Source organism: Cheilinus undulatus, linkage group 23 (assembly GCF_018320785.1).
Source record: "Cheilinus undulatus linkage group 23, ASM1832078v1, whole genome shotgun sequence".
NCBI classification, from domain to species: Eukaryota; Metazoa; Chordata; class Actinopteri; order Labriformes; family Labridae; genus Cheilinus; species Cheilinus undulatus.
In genome coordinates, this window is record NC_054887.1 from 14690872 (window position 1) to 14707419 (window position 16548).

At 40.2% G+C, this 16548-nt stretch overlaps 1 protein-coding gene across 2 annotated transcripts in view; it reads left to right on the top strand.

The window, feature by feature from the left end:
- The window catches only part of chst11 (carbohydrate (chondroitin 4) sulfotransferase 11), a 171917-nt gene that overhangs the window by 113867 nt on the left and 41502 nt on the right, over positions 1-16548 (top strand). For both annotated transcript variants that reach the window (XM_041780755.1, XM_041780756.1), the window contains exon 2: positions 16370-16455. In XM_041780755.1, coding sequence (XP_041636689.1) covers positions 16370-16455 — 86 coding nt within the window. The remainder of the gene's footprint in view (positions 1-16369; positions 16456-16548) is intronic.

Sequence of the window (16548 nt, forward strand, 5' to 3'; positions counted from 1 at the left end):
TGCCCACTGTGTACAGAGTGCCTTGAGTGTAATCAGATGCTGAGGAAATATTTAATGCAGTGTTTTATTTACTGACTGCAGTGTGACTTCTTCATCTGGAACTTTAAGGCTTCTCCACTACATTAATCAACAAGTACTTTTTATATGTGCCCCAGTAGATCAAACTTAATGAGAAAAATAACAATCTGTATTAAACTTCCTGGGGCCTATTTTTTATAAATAAGATGGTTTAAGGTGGTTTATGAAGCACATTATACAAAAAGCAGGTTGAACCAAGCACTTACAGATATGCATAGACAAGCAGAGTGCACGTCTTTACGTGAGTGTCATTCAGTTTTTTTACAAAAAGTTTCAAGTCTTACAAAAAAGTAATCAGGGCATTTATTTAAGGGGCGCTTGAAGCATTAAAATGAATCCAAGAGCAGCTCTACTTTACTGCTATAATTATCAATCATAGTAATCTCCATGTCATTCTCATCCTAGATGCTAATGCTAATACTAACATTGCAGTGTTCTGTTTTCTACAATCCTGGTTATTACTGCTAATTCTTCACATATTGCTACCATCATTTCTGATGTTACAGCCATATCCTACCAAATTAAACCAATTATTTGTTGTTTTGTTGTTTCTCTTGTCCTTCTCTCTGAGGTTCAAATGAAGTCTTGTCTGTTTTTCCATTTTCTCTGTGCTTAATGGCTAGTTTTGGGGTAGTTTCTCAATAAAAGAAACCCATTTTACATTACTAGTTACCAGAGGTGGAAAGTTAAAAAAATACATTCTCTCAAACTACTCTAAATGAGTAGTTTATGAGCACATTTTGAAATCGGTTATTTTGATTCTACATATGTTTTAACCAAAGTAACTGTACTTTTACGTGAGGATAATACTTTTGTACTTTTCCCACCTCCATTGACTACATAGTAACACATAGCCAGAGAATGATCCCACATCATAGCCCAAAACAGCTGTTGGAAACATATCTCAGGGTTAAACATTTCAGAGATGATTTTAAGGGACTAACCCATTTCTACCTCTTAGCCCTTCCCCTTCCTCTACCCCTTCCTCTTGCCCTTTGAAACGGAGTGGTAAGGGGTAGGGGTGAAAACCTTCCCTTAAGAAATGAGACACCACTTGATTGCTGTTCATTATCACACATTGCTGATAAACTGTGCGTCAACAGAGGTGACAATAAAGCTTCAACCATCCATACATTTATACAGTTAATAGCCCTGGCTTACATGTGCACATACCTAAAATACAATTCCTAGTAGCTAAATATTGAATATATAAGAAAACACAACTGTTATATTTTCTATAATCATTTAAAAATGCTGATAATATTTATATTTATGCGTCTCCTTTGTTGTCTGTTGTGCCATTTTGCAAGAGAACGCAGTGCGTGGTAGGAAATTCAACGTACCCCTTGGTTTCAAGTGTGGTCCATTTCAATGACTATGTCGCCCTGGGCCCATAGCCCTAGCCCTCGATACCACTTCACCTGACATGAATGCGCAAAACCAAAGGGAAGGGCTAAGATAAGGGCTAAGGGGTAGAAATGGGATTCAACCTCAGTCCATAAGTGTAGTTTTAACTCTATTCTGAGTGGCATGGTCTTCAGTGATGGAGTTAATTGACAGTGTTTGTTCAACTCTGTAAAACATCAACTGATCTGAGCTCTGCCTACTGTGATTTTAAATCTGGGGGATGTGTGGGCGGAGCTCCCCATCATGCACTTGGGCAGTGTTTTATTTGCGTTTGGATGTTCCCTGTTGTACAGTGATTTTGTTCATGTTTCTGGTGGATTGTTGTTGTTTTTTATGTGAGACACATTTGCATCATGAGTGAAATTATCCACTGAGTTTGACTTCTGTGAATTTAGGTGTTCCTATAAGATGCATAATGCATTTCCATCATTAGGAGTTGACTGCCTTATGTCTTCTAGAGGAGACCAACCATGCCAGTTTATCAAGAGTTGCTGCAGTTCTGCTATACTGTAAAATTGTTTAAAAAACACTTTCAGTTTTTATGTGTATTTTACTTTATTATAGAGCAAAGACTTTACCTAAATGAATAAAAACACGAGTAGTCAAGCTGAGTTGTGTTTCCACCTGTTGAGTGTGTAGCCTTATTTCCTTATCTTTGATTAAAACTAGTTAACTTAGTATTATCTTTTGACTCTTTCTTCTTTAATGTCAGGAAAATCTTTTCACTCCGGATGTCGACTTTCAGAGAGTTGTCATGTTTCATTTTGGAGAAATAAAAGCAGGTGATTATTTGTGATGACTGCAGCTTTTTTTATTGAAGAGAAGGACATTCAAACTAAAGCCAATGATGAGCAGAGAAGGATGATGAAGAGGATAACAAACTTTATTCTTCTGTCTCTGATGTTTTTTCACTGTCAGGATTTTAAAACATCACTTTTCCTGCTCTGTTGTCACTTGGCAGACTCAGCTTTGGCTGCTGTCCTCGTCTGGATGTCACTGTTTTGTCCTTACGTTTAAAGCCAACAAAACCCTTCTGTCGGATGTTTTAAGTTAATTGTGATTTTCCTGACCTTCTTCGGCACTTCATTTAGAGGAGTTCAGAAGAAATGTGGGAGTTTGACTGGGAGCGTTTTAGAGGATGACAGAGAGCTGTGATTGTTGTACAAGGCTGGAAGCTTCCCAGCATCTCTCCACCTGCTTTTGGAGGAATAATAAACTCCAAATCAGAGCGTTTCGGCGCTTTTACAGCAGCGGCATTGATGTGACAGCAAGGAGGAGGAGGAGAGGCTCGGGCTGTCAGCGTGACAGAAGCCCTGCTAAGTCGGATGAAAGCTGAAAGTGCGCGTGGATGTTTGAGCGGTGCACACAGCGTCTCAAAAGTTTAGGGTACAAACTGGCGACTGAACGGTGTTGGACTGGCAGGAGAAGAACTCGGAGGATCACAGCCAGAGGAGGAGATGGAGGGAGGCGGAGGGAGAGCCATAGACAGATTTCTTTATAGTTACGTCTCAGTTACTCTTCTGAAATCCACAATCTTCCAGTAAAGTTTGAAAGGATGACCAGTAGTCAACAAAGTGCCTTCATAATGTAACAAAAGATGCAAAATCACTGCAGCTGCCCTCATTTAGTTTCCATATTTACACAGACAAAAATGAATGCTCTTTAAAGTCCAATAAAAGTGTCCTTTAGTGTCATTTTTTATGTTGGGAGTATCTAAAACCTCAGTTTGAGTACTTCTCACAAGGCAAGGCAAGGCAAGTTTATTTATATAGCACCTTTCAGACACAAGGCAATTCAAAGTGCTTTACAGGTGCACAAGGGATAACATAAACATGTAGTTAGATATGTGCATGAAATAATGATTAAAACGGTGTTTAAAGTGATGATAAAATAATTACATTTAATTGGGAAAGAAAGGGAAAAGAAAAGTAAAACCCAGGAGTTAAAATAATGATAACACCTGAACAGAGAATGATGCAGATCTGACAGATTGCTTCTTGTATGGGGAACCCCATACAAGATTTTATTTGGTTCAGAAGTGTGGTTGCCAATAAAAACAAAATATTCTCTGCCCTGGAGGTAGGATTCAACTCATGACAGTGCTGTGCCAGGCAGCCGTACCCACTTTTCAAGTCTGTTCAGCAGTATTTTATGGTCTACTGTATCAAATGCTGCTGTAAGGTCAAATAGAACCAAGACTGTAATTTGTGAAGCATCACAGTTTTGGTGGATATTACTGAGTACCTTCGTAAGGGCAGTCTCTATGCTATGATGCAGTCAAAATCCAGACTGAGAGACATCGCAGAGGTTGTTGTGTATAAGAAAGGCCTCTAGTTGTTGATAAACAACCTTTTCAATGATCTTGCCTAAGAATGGCAGATTTGAGATGGGTCTATAATTTTGTACTATGGAAGGATCCAGGTTTGACTTTTTTAAGTGAGGTTTGATGACTGCTGTCTTCAGAGCAGTTGGAAAAAGGCCAGACTGTGGAGAACTATTTACAATTTGTAGTAGGTCTGGTCCTATGCAGTTAAAAACATCCTTTAAGAATTTTGATGGGACAATGTCAAGGCAGCAGGTAGTCGACCTAAGTTTGGATACAATTTCTGCTAATGTTGCATACAACATGCAAGGGGTTGAGCTTACCTCAATAGTGATCGTAAGGTCTCCAAGTGGCTTTTAGTCCTTCATATCAGGCCCAGAGTTGCTGATCTATGGAAGCAGGATGATTTGGTGTAGGCCAGGCTGGCTTTAGGGCCTCGGGGGTCGGCTTTCAGGAAAAATAATAGTGTCACAATGAGTCTAACATTCAAGCAGCATTTTACTGCAGACTGTAATGTTATCAGACAGCCAACCAGCTTGTTCAAAGAGGTCCTTCCCCGTCTCTTTCCAACTGTAATCACTCCAGATTGGCCACCCACAAAATCTCTGACTTTCTGTGTAGTTTCACTCTATGCTTCAGGTCACTGTCTTTCTGGAAAATAAATCTTCTCCCAAGCTGTAGTTCTCCTGCCTACTGAATAATATTGATCTCTTGGTTTTTCTGATATTTTGCTGTATTCATTTTACCCTCTACCTTTACAAGCATTCCTGGGTCAGCTGCTGAAAAGCATCCCCACAGCTTGATGCTGCCACCACCATGCTTCACATTGGAGATGGTGTGTTTTTGCTGATGCACAGTGGTGTTTACTGTCTTGTCTGGTGGCTAATAAAAGCACCATGTTGGTCTCATCACCATTTTGGAGTGTTCTTTTGTCTCCATGGTGTAATTGTAGCAATGAATACTGATTAACCAGTGACTGGGCATCTTTAAACTACTGCATCCAGTTGAACAGCAAATATATTTTATTCTAAAAAATGAAATAAAACTGGCAAAAACACAAAGGTGGCAACTAAAACCTCCAACTTTCCAAAGTGTACAGCTGTGGGAAGCTTTTCTCGCCCACCAGCGGGAGATTCTGGGAGTATAGGTGTTAAATCAAAGCTATGATAGGAGTCTACTCATGCAGATGTTAGCTTTTTGTGTCTTGTCACTTCCTGTTCATTTTGATCTTTGTGAAAGTGTGAAAGTGAGGGAGGATTCTGCAGCAAACCCTGAGAGAAACAGTTTGGTATATCTACAAAGCATGTTGATTAGACGGGCTTGTTTCTCTTCCTTAAGCTTCTTTAAACTGTTTTCATCAACCTTAAAAGCTTTTGTCACTTAACAAAGGGAATGTTTTGGAGTTTTTTTACTGAATCAACAGTAGTAGCTGAGTCTCTTACTCTTCCCTGTCAGGTTTTAGATTTTGCTGCTCAAATAATTCTCAGTGTTCCTGCTTTATTGACCGAGCTCTGTTTACTGAGGTCTCAAAAATGAATATTATGGCATGGCAGGTGTTTGTCAATAGATCCTCTGTTTTGGCCTCATATTTTCTGCGATACTTCAGCCAAGAGTGTTTTTTGTGACTGTGTGAGCACCCTGCTGTGTCACAGTCGATACCTGTCAGCACTGAGGATATGAAAAAGGTTTTTGCTTTCCCATGACCTTACCTGAATCCAGATCTGAGGAATCCAGCCAGCCTGTGCAGGTGTGAGGATGAGGAAGGGGAGCGATTACTATGGTTACGGCTCAGTTCCCACCACCATCCAATGAGCCAGGTGTTGTGGAACGCAGGACATGAAGTGACCTTATGTTCCCGATGATCTGGAGGGTGAGCAGACTGACCAGGCTCTGTGAGCCGGTTTTCAGATCTCAGTTCATGTTAGTGTGTATGTAGGATGAATCAGGCAGACCACAGACAGGATTACTGACAGATTAAAGAGTCCAACCTGTGTCTGTGTGCTTTTGTTCATACTTGGAGGCATCAGAGTGCAGAGATAAGGCCTGTGTGGATGGATTTAAATTATGCTTGTATGTCACTGAATGTGTTTGTGTGGGAAGCGAAGCACAATATGAGGACAGATGGATTTGGAGGTATGCACTTTTTTCTCTTCCAAGCAGTACAGACCTACACAAACGCTGGTTTCACTTTGAAATGGGTTGAAAATACAGAGGAGGATGAAAAAGCTTCTAATAAAAATTCGATTCAATGGAATTAAGGAATTTCAAACAGTCAATGAGGCATCAGATTTACAGTGCCTTTGAAAATATTCTCCCCCTTGGATGTTTTATCCTTTTAGCGATTTTATAAATTAAGCATGGTCAATATAATTTGGCTTATGACCAAAGAAAATTACAAAAAAAAAAAAAACAGTGAATGTGTTCCAAGTGATTGTAGTATAAAGACACCTGTGTCAGGGTCCAGTATTCATTGCTACCATTACACCATGAAGACAAAAGAACACGCCAAGCAATTCAAAGGTGGGGGGCGGGGCTTTTTATAGGTGCTGTAGATCACAACTGGAGGATAAATCATGTTTTCGGTGGTTTTAGAAATACTCTTTCAAATATTGGACTTAAGTACTGGAACCAGTACTTAATCACATTTTTTGCCAGAACAAAACAAGTAAGCCAAGATTGCTTTAGAGAGGTGTTTTTTCTTTTTTTTTCTACTTTTATTTATCTGGTTAGCCCAACTGAGATCAGAGATCACTGTTTCTTGGAAGATCTGAACAAGAATGGTAGCAATACACGTTTTCAAAAATCAAACATACTCAAGAGATGCTCATGTTCTGTTGAATTTCTTTCCTTTTCTCAGCACAGTGACCTTCTGTGGCCTACCCTCCTCTTGGAGGGTGTCAGTGATTGTCTTCTGGACATTTGTCATGTCAGCAGTTTCCCCCATGATTGCAGTTGTGTGGACTGAATCAGTGAGAGAATAAAGGCTCAGGAAACCTTTGCACATTGAACTTTTCCACAATATTCTAATATTTTGAGATAGTGGATTTTTATTTTTTTATGAGCCGCAGGCTGTAATCTTTGAGATTTAAAAGAAGTCTTGAAATGTGTCACTTTGAATCTAGAATACATGGAAATGTAATTTTCTGAAGTAAATCAGGAAAATGTGGTCTTTGTGTTCCATAACTATATTTGTTTGGGTGTATTTTATTGTTAAGTGTTAGCCTATAGTTTGACAAGAGAAACCCTCACACTGCTCTTGCTCAGCATCACCCTTTACTTGGAATTTGACTCAGTGATTTGATCCTTAGGACCAGTGGCATTCTTGTTCTTAGCTGTGAAGGCCATAAGATAAGAATTACAAGAATGGCTTGAAAGTAGAAAAATCCCTCTTTTAAATGGGGCAGATGGAGGTTTTGCTTTCAAGGTTTTTTTTTTTTTTTCAAGATTGATTTGTTTGAGCACAAAACTGGAAATTGTGTGGGATTTTAAGTGGCAATGGCTGGCTACACAGTAGTCGATTTGAGTTCAGATTTTAGGCCTGGTCTCCAGCCTAACAGTGCATAAAAGTCAGGCTGGACTTGGATAATGAAATTTATATACTTTTAATGTTGGCAGACCCTTCTTTCAGGAGAAATCAGTTTGTTAAAGGCATGTTTTTTTGGCAGAGCTACAGCACAGTGGTGTAAAATGAAGAGATTTTCATGCATTTTGTGGCGTTTTTGCTTCATTTGCATCCGCCCACTACCAGGTTTAGTCTACAGAACAGCATCCTTTTTCCCCTGCACTAAATATCACCTTACTGTCTCTTATTAAGGCATGCAGCTGACAGGAAGCATCAAATCCGCTGGTTTTCACACCCAGCACAGTCCTGCTCCTTCACCCTGATTCATTTTGGCTCCTGCTGTCGTTAGCAGCCGGCTCGCTGGTGCTAACAGATAAATATCCCCTCCGCTCTGTGACCCGTCGGTGACACACGCTCACGCTGTGGTTGGATCCTCATTACCTGCAGCTCCACCTCCAGCTTGTGTCCACAGCAATCACGCCGGCTCTGCTGATTCAGCCGGCTGCTGGGGTGGAAGTGCGTTTCAGTGAGAGCGAGCCTAAAAAGCAGATATTCTGTGATTGCATTAGAAATCTCCCAGAAAGCAGTAATTGCCTGTTTACTTGTCAGCAGAAGGACTGTGCGTTCGACTGTATTATTTAAGACCGGCTTTAGAAACGAGGTTATCAATCAAGCCCTTTGTTTTTTTTTGTGTATGTGCATGATTTATCGAACATGTGCAGGATTGTGTAGAGAGAGAGTGTAAAGGCATCTCTCTCTACTCACCAACCTCCTCTTGGTGTTTGAAGGTCACGCTCGTCTGTTGGGGCTCGTTACACTAACAAGCGCTCAACTCCCTCCCAGGGGCTCCGTCAATGGATCTAGTCTGGGCCAGTAGACTGATTATGGTTCATATCCAAGGATTGTGGGTAAATCTGTGCTCCATTCTTTAATTTTTAACCAGGATTTTGAAAAAATCAACAGCCTTCTGTGAAACGTGAACCCAAATCTTTGCTTTGAAGCTCCTCTGACATGATAGGAGGGAGGGAGAGGGAACTTTTATTGATTTTTGGCAGGATATTCGGCCTTTGCTGCAACCGCAGAAAAAACAGGTGAAAATAGAGACAGTTGCAGACAATATCGTCATCATTACGCTCCTTCTGAGTGTACACTGGCTGGGGGACAGAGACAGATTTACATGTTTGTTGTCAACAGATTTGTAAATTTACAGTTTAGCACATGAGCAGGTGTGAAGATGAGCAAATGTAGAATCTGACATTATCAGCTTCATGCAGCAGATGTGCAAATTTGCATCCTCACGCTGCACATTGTAAATAGGAGTAAACATTGATACAAAGCTTTGTCCAGCAGGCCTAATTACCTCATGATACAATATCTTGGACAGATTAATCGAGATCCCGTGGGTGCAGACATGTTGGAGAAAAGATCAGGATTAAACAGCCTTCCTCTAGTTCTTCTTGCTGTTCGTTGTGTTTCTTTTGGTGACATTTTGTCGATAAAGATCAGGCACTCCACTTTATGCTCTACATCCCATTTTATTAAAAGATCAACTGCTTTAAATGTCACTCATAAACAGACATTTAAAACATGACATTTGAAAACTAGAAAAGCAGACTAGAGCAAAGACCTCCACCATTAGCCCTATCTCCCAATAGTGAAGAATCCTTTAAAAAATTCCTGGATCTGTCCCCATGTGCCCCACGGCATTTGCTGATTGTTCATTGTGAGTATTCTTGCTACAATTCGCTGTCTTTCTCTCTGTTACGCCCAACTCGTCTCCTTGACCGGGCGTGTGTCTTTCAAACTCTATAAACTCCAAAACTTTGAATAGAAACACACCCAAAATGCTGCTGGAAGTTACTCATGTCCACCATCCCCTGGTGTAAAGTGGTAACAGCGCAGACCTCCACCATTAGCCCTGTCTCCCAATAGTACAGAACCCTTTAGAAAAATTCCTGGATCCAGACAGTGATCCGGATCACTCCCAAAATCTAATCAGTTCTTCCTTATGCCATTTCTGACATGTCCTGAAAATTTCATCAAAATCTGTCCACAACTTTTTGAGTTATGTTGCTAACAAACAAACAAACGAGGAAACGAACAAATGAACAAACCCACCCGATCACATAACCTCCTTGGCGGAGGTAAAAATGAAAAAAACTATAGATACTCTGACAGGTTATTTACCAGACATTATTGGTCAAAATTATCTACCAGCCATCGTAGTCTATAGGTCATTAAAAGTATCATAACAGAGAGATTTAGGACAGAAAATGGGCTTTGTCTCGTTTGCTCTGCCTTTGCTCTGGCACAGAGCCAGGCAGCTGCCTCTGGCCATAGTTCTCCGTAAGGTCAGGGGGAAGGCTAATTGCCGGATTGCTTGTCTTTTTCACTTTAACAAGGCGCAGTCAGAACAGACATTTGACCTGCTGAAGGTGTGTTTTAATCCATATTTTCATATTACATCTTTAGTCCTGGGGGATTAAAAGAAGCAAATTGTGGCTTTGTCTCTCTCAAAGCAGCAACAGTTCAATCCCTCTGTTTGTTAGTGTGCTGATGCTAATGTATCTGATGATAGATACTATTCCTGTCAAGTCCGTCATAATAAAACTCTCTGATGCTAATCATCATTGATGACTTTCAAAATAAAATCCGAATAATCCTCTGTTTAGTGTTAGGGTTAGGGTTAAGGTAATAGTCAGGATACCAAAAGTTACAAACCTGACCAACAAAACCTAATTCTCCATGAAAACATTCCAGTGCAACCACTTTAACTTGCATAGCTCTGTTAGCTGCATAAGCTATGTAGATAATGGATTGACATAACTAACAGAGCTACATCGCTAAAAGAGCTAAAGCTAAGCTCAAAAAGCAGCTACGTCAGCTACATTTCTAAACTGTTTGCATGGCTAAGTTAGCTGTAGCTACATTTGCAAAGCTCACACTGCTAAAGCTAACTTAGCTATAGATAATGGAGCTACGTAGCTAAAACAGCTTGGGCTCACAAAGCAGCTCTGTAAGCTACTTGGGTAAGTTACCTTCACAGCTGTGTTAGCTTTAGCTAAGTTTCCTCAAGTTCCCGTTGCGAAAGCGTATTTAGCTACATTGGCTTAAGTAGTAACACTAATTATGTAGCTAGTGTAGCTGTGTTAGCTTTAGCAACCATTCCTGTACCTGCCTCTTTTATTTATGAAATGTTGTTTAGTCTGTAATGTTTGCAATTTGGTTATTTTATGAATGTAACTGCCAGATTTTGTTTACAAATAAGGTCAAATTAAAAAAAAATTAAACTGGAAAAACGGATGTACTGGCAAATTATGGCATTTCCTTTGTGAGATATACAGCGTCTCAGTCTGTGAGAGTGGCGGTCAGAAATGTAGGGTCCTTTGCTAGACCCCATCTCGTTTTATCTGAATTTAGAACAAGTTGCAGCTAAATAAGCTTAGACCAAGACAAAAGCATGCTTAAGAACTGTAAAAGCTCATGCAGACATTGGTGCACAGGAATAGATAACTGTATCATCAGCATACAAGAGCAATTAGAAAACTACGTCCAAGGCAATTGATTTAGATATTAGATAAGAGTGGTCCCAAGACTAAACCTTGAGGTACCCCGTGGTGATTTGTAGTGCCTCTGATGTAACAGCCTTAGTTCTACCTGTAAGGCAGGTTTTAGTTAAGTTACAATTTAAGACAAGGAAATGTAGGCTTTGAAAAACTTCAATAAATACAGTGTTTGAAGGTTTGCACTGTTTAATACTGAATACTTTGTGAGAAGCTTGTAAACATTAACCAGAAAGGCTACTTTTAACGCCTTGACTCCCTTATCCTGAACAGAGTCCTCAATTCAAAGCAAGATGTAGGCAGCAGAGATGAACAGCTTGTCTCCTCTAGTCATCTTTTGTTTTTGTTTTGACTGAGACTATCCTGGAGGATATACATAGTGTGCATTTAACACCTGTTATCTTTGTTTGGTTGGTCAGAAGCAGCAAACATTAGAGAAAAAGAACAATAAAAGTTCAGTAATTAAAGATGGCTCAATTTGATTGCAAGTTTTATCCACTAAAACAGCCCAAAGTTTCAACTATTTTATTAAACTCAGAAAAGTGAGATTAAACCCTCATGTTTACAAAGCTGTCAGAACATTTGTTCATTAGAGATGTGCTATCTGTTAATTATTTCCTGTTTATCTGCTAATTAAGTGGTTTTGTGCAGCTAAAGACTTCCTCATTATAGAACTTACCAAGGTGATCCTGCAGAATTAGAAAAGCATCGTTTGTAGACATGTGTAACTTGAAATGATTGTGTTGTGAATAAGAAGCATGCATTATTGACTGGATAGGTTTACTGTGTGCATCCCTCGTTTTTCTCATCATCGCTCCTCCCGATGGCAGCAGCACATGTTCATGCATGAACATGAGGCAGATGACGTGTGGAATAAACTGCCATTAAATCCTCGGCTTTCTCGTTAGTGCTTCATTTTCCTTCGTGTCGATCCTGCGCTGTCCTTCAGCGCTTTTCCACGCACAGTAATTGGAGAGAGAGAAGGAGGGAGCGTGTGTGCCGGCGGGGGCGGAGTGTGAGCCGCTGCCAGCAGCCACCGCTCTGTATCGAGTTGTGTAAAGAGCTGAGATGCAGCCAAACAAACGCTGAACTGTGACTTCGCCCTTGGCTCTCAGTCACTACTCTCATTATTTATCCCTATAACTCTCTGCCTCCTCCTCGCAGCGGTCCATCGTTGATTCTCAAAAGTGCTGTCCTCTAGGATGGGTCCCTGAGGTCCAGAGACAAACAGTTAGATTTGACTCTTTCCCAGCCTGCAGAAGGAGACACTAGCCATTCAGCAACTTTGTTCCCAAATATTAGGAAAAGACTTCATTTGCTTTGGCAATCAAGTGTAAAACCCTTATCTTGGAAGAGGGAATAGGCAGCAAAAAATGTCCACAATGGAGGAACTCATTTGATAATGTTGCTCATCTTTTACTCTCAAAGGGAAGCCAGAAAACAAGCTAAAAACAGTCAGGAAAGGAAGAACTCGGGTAAGGAACCAATGGGAATGAAGGAAAGTTAGTCAGTGAACAAAAAAGTGATTTTTACCACAGGTTCACAGATTTACCTGGCTAAAGGTATTCAATATCACTAATGACTGAGTCCTGCAGACATCCTGCACAGTCTTGTACTGAGCTCAAAGGTTTGCAGCTTTAACAGCTTTTCTCCCTTTTTGCCAAAAGCATGCTTTTAATAGTAACATTGATATGCAACTCAGCAATGTTTTTGTTATGAGCATGGTATGGCAACAGGAAGTATAAAGTTGGACCCTCAACTAAAAAAAGCTGTGAAACTAATTATTTAACTTTTTTATGATGGGCCCCAATTTACATTTTTACAGTGCAGTATAAATCATGTGTCTTACTTAAATATCAGTGTACAGTCAGGAAACATTTACTGAGGGTGCAACACACCCAAAGGGTGGGTTACCATCAGCCCTGAACATTTTGACATCTAGAAGTCTACAACTCCTCTCTCAGCTCTGCTAGACTCAGCATATATTTGTATCAGCATGGGCTACAATGAGTCTGAAAATGGCAACATATTGGCTATTGGCAAAAATCCAATACAGCACATTGTTACTTTTTATCAACCATTTGTCAGCATGCACAGATGCCGACAGGTAATGCCATTTGACCAGCATCTTGGTAATTTACGTTGGTAATATTGTGTTTTTTAAGGTCTGTGGGTCTTTTTATGCAACTTCTAACAGTCAAAAAAGAATGAAGGCTGCATAAGACACTGCAGACAATATTTTGAGACTTAACTCCATATTTAGGTAACTCTATGACTGTTGAGTGGTCATCAGAGTGACTCTGTGACTGTTGAGTGGTCATCAGAGCAACTCTGTGACTGTTGATTGGTTGTCAGAGTTACTCTGTGACTGTTGATTGGTTGTCAGAGTGACTTTGCGACTGTTGATTGGTCATCAGAGTGACTCTGTGACTGTTGAGTGGTCATCAGAGTGACTCTGTGACTGTTGAGTGGTCACCAGAGTGACTCTGTGACTGTTGAGTGGTCCATACGAAATCCAGTGTAGTGCATACCTACGTTTGTATTTTGATAGTGCTTTTCTATGTAGAAATCACTTCCTGCCTCCAGTCTAGAGTCCTAAGTCAAAGTCAGGAAATGCTTTACAAAAGGTTTTTAATTTGAAGTAAAAATATCAACACAGGTGACTTTCCCAGTAGACAAAAGTGTGCAAATACCTGGGGCCTCATGCTCCAAGAGGCCTTAAAACAAAGTAATAAGATTTGATCTGTATGACTAAAATTACTTTGAATCATGCAATATGTGTTCTGAATGTAAATAAGGGACCAAAACTGAACAAAGTAGCTTCACATTAGACTTTGATTATCCTTAAAAGTAACTGGGGGAACCTTTAAAAAGCCTGAAACGTCTTCATGTTGAATAAACTATATTTTATATGTACATATATAGACTGGTGCTTGGAGCCTTCAAATAACCCAAACCACCCCTTCAGATGAACCACTTTTCACCCTTCCATGTTGTCTGCTGCATTCACGGATCATTTGGGTGCCTTTCTAGAAGTTTTAGGGACTGTACTCATCAGAAGCCTTATCTTGTTTTTATCTCATTTACATTAGAAAGGATTCATTAATTCACAAACAGGCTACTGTGCAACAACAGAAGATCAGCAAGAGAAAAGTGGAAGACAAAGGGGGGTATAGGGAGAAAGAACAAAAGAGAGAGTGGAATATTAACATGGTGCACCTGCAATATAACTACACTTTTCCTTTTCCGAACTGAAAAGTGACAGTGACATATTCCACCAATGTAAACATAAATATTTGCTTCTTCAAGGTCAATACAGCTCTCTGCTTATCATTTTGCCGTAAATAATTGAGAATTGTGCAACGATCACTCCAAAAATAGGCAAGCTTTTTATTCTCCAGTTTCTTGGCATGTGAGATGCACAATATACATGAGTGAGGCGCTGCTCATACCAGCAGTTAAAGCTCTGAATTGTTCATATGCATGCTGATATGAAAACACAGCTGACGCGTAGTGCAGCACAGCCAAGATGCATCCAGAATGAAACAGACATTAAATTCCCTAACAAATGCAGACACTGCGGCATGCTGCAAACGAAACAAGCATGCTGCAAAAAGACACAACTGCTGCATCAAGATAAGATACTGCAAATACATATAATGATGTCAAAAAATGTAGGAGTCTGATTTGGACTTTTGCATTTGCTTTAAACCTGGTTTCTAAATGTACCACATGATTTTTATGTAGGTCATTTTTGCAGATACTGAGCCCTCGCACTTGAAGAAGAACTGAACATTTTATTCAAAAATCTAAAGCCTTAATGATGACTTCTTTATAAAGACTTTCTATCCTTGAAAAACCTCTTTGAGCCTCAGGGTTTGTTATGTTTTAGTGCTGCAGATCAGATGGATAAATTAGCAGCAATGTTGACTTACCCTGCCATATCCAGTGTGATTCATAGATCCACCATCTGATCATCTCATCTCATTTTTAGACAAGTGTTCTGCTTGTAGCGTCTATAAAAAAGTTTATATAAGATAAGCATGGTGTAAGAAGAGGACGTATATGTGGTATTATCCTGTGAGCAAGCTACCACAGCTACTATTTTGCCAAAGTGACATTGCTTTAATGGCGGTGGTGCCCTCAGGTGTTAAGGGAAGTGTTATGCTGCAGGACTGCATACAAAGATGCAAACAGAAAGGCTTTCAAATTCAAGAGATGTTGTGTAAAAAGTGCTCCAGCTGTGAAATTTTCCCAAGATTGCATCAGAAATGGGCACTGAAGTTAATTTAAAAAACAAGCTTTTAAAAGGTTGTGAGCATGTCTCGCCTTACGAATTCACATCACTTTCTAGTTTTCCAAGAATACTTTCTAATAAGAAAATTGCAATTAAACTCAGAAATAGCTGCTAACTTTTTTGTTAAAACCACTCAGTAATCAGAGGGAATGAATTCAACTGATTCTCAAGTAAAATTTCCTCAGATTAACTCTGTGACTGTTGAGTGGTCATCAGATTGACTCTGTGACTGTTGAGTGGTCATCAGATTGACTCTGTGACTGTTGAGTGGTCATCAGACTGACTCTGTGACTGTTGAGTAGTCATCAGAGTGACTCTGTGACTGTTGAGTGGTCATCAGAGTGACTCTGTGACTGTTGAGTGGTCATCAGAGTGACTCTGTGACTGTTGAATGGTTATCAGAGTGACTCTGTGACTGTTGCATGGTCATCAGAGTTACTCTGTGACTGTTGAGTGGTCATCAGAGTGACTCTGTGACTGTTGAGTGGTCATCAGAGTGACTCTGTGACTGTTGAGTGGTCATCAGAGTGACTCTGTGACTGTTGAATGGTTATCAGAGTGACTCTGTGACTGTTGCATGGTCATCAGAGTGACTCTGTGACTGTTGAATGGTCATCAGAGTGACTCTGTGACTGTTGAGTGGTCAACAGGGTGACTCTGTGACTGTTGAGTGGTCAACAGGGTGACTCTGAGTGGTCATCAGAGTTACTCTGTGACTGTTAAGTGGTCATAAGAGTGACTCTGTGACTGTTGAATGGTCATCAGATTAACTCTGTGACTGTTGAGTGGTCATCAGAGTGACACTGTGACTGTTGATTGGTCATCAGATTAATTCTGTGACTGTTGATTGGTCATCAGAGTGACTCTGTGACTGTTGAGTGGTCATCAGAGCAGCTCCAACCTAGACAAGTTCTTTTTAATCATACAAAGTCAGCGAACAATCAAAATTTGCATGATTTAGGGAATAGCCAGTCAGCAGTCCTTTATCTGTTTGAACGTATTACAGAGGGAAACTTTTTGCAGGCACATCGGATATTAAGGGGATTCCTGAAGGAATGAGTGGACTTCCAGCCTTGGTAAACAAACTTAAGTGGAAATAAGAAGTTAGTTCTTATTGTTATCTTTTCTGTGTTTTCCAGTCATGCGGAGGAACCCCTTCATGGTGGACGGCTGCTGTAGGAAAGGATCCCGCAACGCCCTGCAGGAGCTCTACAACCCCACACAGGTAGGACACTGAATGCTTTCTATTTGTCTTTCCATCTCTTGCTCTTGACCCTCATCTTGTCTTATTTGCTGGCTTCTCTTTTTTGCACAAACC